Source organism: Vitis vinifera, chromosome 5 (genome assembly GCF_030704535.1).
Source record: "Vitis vinifera cultivar Pinot Noir 40024 chromosome 5, ASM3070453v1".
In the NCBI taxonomy this organism is placed as follows: domain Eukaryota; kingdom Viridiplantae; phylum Streptophyta; class Magnoliopsida; order Vitales; family Vitaceae; genus Vitis; species Vitis vinifera.
The window spans coordinates 8,345,165-8,350,936 of record NC_081809.1 but is presented as its reverse complement, the minus strand read 5'-3'; the positions used below and the strand labels follow the sequence as shown (position 1 = coordinate 8,350,936).

At 25.2% G+C, this 5,772-nt stretch overlaps 1 protein-coding gene across 1 annotated transcript; it reads right to left on the bottom strand.

Annotated features, from left to right (window-relative positions):
* Nucleotides 1–1,895: 1,895 nt before the first annotated feature.
* On the bottom strand, nt 1,896–2,655 carry LOC109122546 (uncharacterized). Its single transcript, XM_019219700.2, has 2 exons — nt 2,356–2,655; nt 1,896–2,268 (listed from the first exon to the last, which is right to left on the bottom strand). The coding sequence occupies exons 1-2, from the start codon at nt 2,566–2,568 to the stop codon at nt 2,140–2,142; spliced, it is 342 nt and encodes a 113-aa protein (XP_019075245.2). The 5' UTR covers nt 2,569–2,655; the 3' UTR covers nt 1,896–2,139.
* Nucleotides 2,656–5,772: the final 3,117 nt, after the last annotated feature.

Here is a 5,772-nt window from a genome sequence, read left to right as displayed (position 1 = left end):
TAATTTTTAAAAATAAAAATATGTAACAAAAGAATTGTATCATCTCATATTTTAAAAATTTTAAAGTGATTTTTGAAGATATAAAGTGAATTTATAATACTTGTACGAGATGTTGTATTTTTATCCAAAAAAATTTTATTTTAAAAATAAAAAATATATTCTAAGAGAATGCTTAGTGAATCAACTTAATGATTTAATATAATTTAATTTAAATTATTAAATAGGTTAAATATGTTTGACAAAATAACTTAATATCAATTTAAAGTTTAAAATAATTTTAAATATTAAATTAAAATAATTAACTTATTCTTAATTTTGAATTATTTATTTGTTTATTTGCATATCTATTACTGGTTTCACCCAGACTTCTCATTAATTGAATCGAAGAAATACATAGAGTACAAAAGGAGCTATATGAGTTTTGAAACTTTCTCCTAACCAACCATATATACAGTTCAATATATAAAAAAAATAAAATCACAAAGGGTAATTTGTTTTGTAAGGACCAAGTTATTACAAAAAAAATACCATGCTACCTTGATATTCCCCCTCAAAATGGAGAATGAATATTGTGAATTCCAATCTTGTGAAGAAAAAAAACTTGAACTGGTTTGAAAAAAGTGGCTTGATGAGAAAATTTGCAATCTGGTTTTGAGAAGAGACATGGAGTGTTTTGAGACAACTTATTTGTATCTTTTCTCTGAAAAAATGGCAATCTATCTCAATGTGCTTGTCGCTCATGAAACACCGGATTGGTTGCAATGTGAAGGGCTACTTCATTATCACAATATAAAATTGTTGGTTGCTTGTGTTCAATGCCAAAGTCTGGAAGAAGAGATAATAACCACACAAGTTCACAAGTCATATTTGTCATTGCTTAAGTGATAATGCAAGTGGAGCTAATAGAAAAAGACATCATCATTATCCTATGCAAAGCTTGAATGGATATTTTTCTTAATAATTTTTTACTTTATGGTTTATTTGGTGATTTACCTTCTTGTATACAATACAAAAGTCTTCAACCTATTTTTTTATATTTTTAATTTTTTTTATAGAAAACACTCAAAAATACTTTAAATTTATTAATATAAAAATTTATCAAACTCTTTTATTCTAAAAAAAAATAAAAAAAAACAAAAAATAGTTTCCAATTTCCAAAGGATCCCTATTTCTCTAAATAATAATCTAGCTCTCCAATTCAATCATCAAGACTTTTCTGTCATCTACAGAGTTGGACAAAAAAATAAATAAACAAATAAAAGAAAAAGGTAAAAAATATTGTATGTGGATTAGTGGAACACATGCAGATCTGTCCCCTATGTCCCTCCATTGATGCCAAGGGTTGAATGAAAACAAATGACGTATTCATTCCAGTGGGAAGAAACAAATGAAAGAAAAAGAAAGGCCAATGGAGAGGATATTATCAACTTCACAATATCAGAGACATATATGTCTTCAATCAGTATATGCTTCCAAGAGAAAACAATGCCATCATTCACAGGAGTAACAAATAAATCAAAGAGCTTGAGGGCCCTTTTGGACAAGACAGTCCAGAATATTTTGTTTGGAAGTATTCCACTAAACTTCCTTTTTTTCTAATAATAATAATAATGACAATAGTACTTACTATAATAAAAATAATAGAGATAGCTAAGTACTCCTAGGCTCTGTTTGGTGTATTGTTTTGAAAGGCTTAGGTGAGGTGGTTTTTTTTTATTAAATCGGAATTGTCACTACATAATTATATTTTATTATTCATCATAAAAAATAACAATTTTTTTTTGTAAACTGATCCAATTTCATCATGGAAATCCAGAATAAATCCTAAAGAAGCATCTCAGTTCCCCATAGATCAAAATTGCAGAAAGAACCAAAAGGAAAAAAGAAACAAAAAGAAGGAAGTACTAGTTCATATATCAATAATTTGGGAGTATGCTATTCTCCCCAAACAAAAGGAATCGAATTGCATCTTTTGATGAAGCAATTACCCTTACTTCACCCACTGGGAGAGAGTATAGTCTCCCTTTAATTTTAAAAAGGTCTATATGGGGTGAAGTATTCCAAACTGAAAACACGACATATCTTTACTCAGAGAGATACCCGAATAAAATACAAAAAATAAAAATAAATATTTGGGACCTATAATGGAAGTCGAAAATGAAATCCACTTACAGCTTCTGCAGTGTCCAGAGCATTAATCACATGCTCAAACGCGTAACTGAGTATCTCATGAGCCTCATTTTCAGTATTCTGTTCCCCAAATGTCATCTGCAACATATACAAAAGTTTAATTCAATTTCCACATGTGAAGAATAAAAAACAGCTATAGAAAAACAAAACCCATTTCTGAAATACCGTTCCAAGAGTAATCTCGCTGATATTAAGATCAGAGTCCCCAAGTTTCCTGTACTCCAAAGCAGTCTTTTCTTTGAGTTTGGAAGTGATGGCTGTGCTCCTCCATGTTCCAGCACTGAATGAGGGTGGTGTGGAACGGCGAGTGAGGAAATGGCGAGAGAAGGAACGGGTGTTGTTGCAGGGAAAAGCAGGGATTGTGGCGATGGAGACCATGGCTTCACCTCAAAACCACTGCCCTTATCTCTACTCTCAAGTCTCAACCCACCTCTAAACCTCTCGGCCGTGAAAGCTCATAAGTCACATATACTTGGAAGAATTGTGTTTTGGTACATATATCATGCATATATAAGCTCAAGATCCAAACAAAGTATGAAAATTAAGTTGAAGGATATTATCTTTAATTAATTCTTAAAATACTTTTAACCGTAGGCACAAGTGAGTGTGAATTTCAATTTTTTGTTTTTATTTTTTTTCCCTTTTCTATTCCCTATTAAGTATTACTCATTTCTAACTTTTCTTTTTCTTTTTCTTCCAATCTATATTTCTATTTTTCATCCAAATATTTTTTATCTTTTTGTATTTATCTTTTAGTTTAATTTTCAATTTTTATTTTAAATTTACATTACCCTTTCATTTATATTTTTCTCTTATTTTTAATTATTTTTTATATTTTCTACATTAACCATATTTTAAAAAATTTAGAAATTGACTATCACTTCACTTTTATTATATATATATCCTTTTAGCTTTTTAATTTTTAATATTTTTATTTTAAAATTTTTTAAAAAATAAATTTATTAAAAAAAAATTAAGATATAAAGTTTTAATATTATATTAATAATTTTTCTTATCTAGATAGACTAATGTAAAGTATTTTGACTCACAACAAGAAAATTGTCAATACAATTTTTTAGTTAAACTTTAGAAATTAAATTTCAAATAAAATATATTATATAAAATTTTATCTTAAAATTATTGAAAATGGTATTTAAATTTTTTTATTGACTTTCAAACATATCTAATTTTTTTACTTTAAAGGTAATAGAACATGTTTACAAAAAAAAAAAAAAAATTAGGTTTTCATTTTTTAAATAAATGAGTATAAATATATTAAAATAATTAAAGATGATCTTAGTAAAAAAAAATTTGATAAATATGATTATAATTTCAAATATAGACTCATTTGGATAAAATTTCACCCAAAAAAATAGTGGAAAGAAAGAACATTGCTAAAACTACAAAAACAAAATATTTAATTATAAAATTTTGATGATGAAATTTAAAAATAAAATTCGAAACAATTCTTGAGTAAGAGAATTTGAGTGGGGAAAAAAATCTTTGAGTGGAAAAAAATGGGAGAGTTTTTCAAAATCACTTGAAATCCTTAATAAAAAGTAGTCTTGTACACCCTTGTACAATTAGTAAATTTGTCTTGTACAGTTAGTTTAATACCCTTGTATAATAACTCAAATTTCATAGATCATCTCATGAATATCTGACAATAGGTCGGTTAACCATGTTTACATTGGTTTGGTTTTAAAAAAGAAGAAAAATTGTTGTATAATTTTGTTTTACAATCATCATAACTGAGGTACCTATTCAAATAACCATATACAAGTTAAATAAAGTGTATAAAATGAATGTATGTTTAACCAATGTGTGTAAGGAATGTCATTTATCTTCGGTTAAGGGAAATAAACAAACAAATTTTTCAGAATCATTTAAAATCCTTCACAAATAATAGTTTTATACTCCCTTGTACAGTTAGTGTATTTGTCATATACACTGAGTGTAAATACCTTGTACAATGACTCAAATTCCATATACCCCCTACTCAATGTGTAACCATAGATAGATTAACCATGTTTTCATTTGTTTGTTTAAAAAAATAGTGGAAGATGGAAAAACAAAATTTTCTTTCAAACATCATTAGTAGGATAAGTATTCGAATTATCATGTGCGAGTTAAATAAAGTGCATAAGATGAGTATGTAATAGAGGAATGTGTACCTTAAGAGTGTGCAATCCTTAGATGACAAGTCAAAAAAAAAAAGTTGTCCAAATTTGATTGAAATCTTTCACAAAGGATAGCTTTGTATACCTCTTGTATAGTTGAACATTTGTCTTGTACAGTTAGAACATTTGCCTTATCCAATTGAATATTTACCTTATACAGTTAGTATAACACTCTTATACAATGGTGCAAATTTCATCCATATGCATACATTATGTGCCACATATGATGTGTGAACCATGTTTCCAATGGTTTGATTTAAAAAAAGATACAAAACGTAAAAACAAAATTTTTCTCTAAACATCATTATTAAAGTAAGTATTTGAATTGTTATATGCGAATTAAATAAAGTACATGAAATAAAAGAATTTGTGGTAGGCGAACGTATAATCCTTAGATGACAAGAAAAAAAAAATTGTTCAAAATGTACAGTTTTGTACACCCTTTGTACAATTTGTATACTAACCTTGTATAATGGTATAAATTTCATATATATGTATAAATTATATCCACATGAGTGTGTAAACTATGTTCCCAATAGTTTGACATTTAAAATAATTAAAACAAATAAAACATTATTTTATTTTATTTTCAATGCAAAATGTAATTAAAAATAAGACAAAGAAATTACTTAAAAACTATTATTTAAGCCAAGTTTATTTATTTATTTCCTTTTATTTTTTGAAATAAAGAAAAAAGAATAAAAAATTTATTTAACCATAGGAAATATGAATATAAGATCAGTTAGAAAATACCAAATTTATTTATTTATTTCATTTTATTTTTGGAATTAAAGAAAAAATAAATAAATAATTTATTTAACCATAAAAAATATTGATATAAGATATGTTAAAAAATAGAAATAACCCCAAATTTATTTACTTATTTTATTTTATTTATTTAAATTAGAAAGTAATTTATTTTAATAGATCAAAATGTGCACAATTGATTTATTACTTTGTTAATTATGGATATATTAAAATTTTCTATTAGACACAAAATAAATAAAGAAAATAAAATTAAAAAGAGTAATAAATATATTTAATTTAGTTATTTAATTATTTTTCATGTAAAAGATAGTCCCACAAAAAACACATAATTGATCAATTTCTTTGTTTAATTGTAAACATACTATATTTTATTTTATTTTATTATTAAAATAACTAATGGAAAAAAAATAAAAATGGATAATCAAGTAATGAAATTTAATTCTTTTTATTATTTTCATATAAAAAATATTACTAAACAAGGTTTTCAATTTTTATTTTTAAAAATAGTTTTCATTTTTTAATTAAATGTTTTTTCAAAAAGAAAATATAAAAAATATAAAATATATTACCATTTTTTTAGAAAGTATTTTTTAAAATAGTTTTGAACATAATTTTTCTTTATTTATAATTTAAA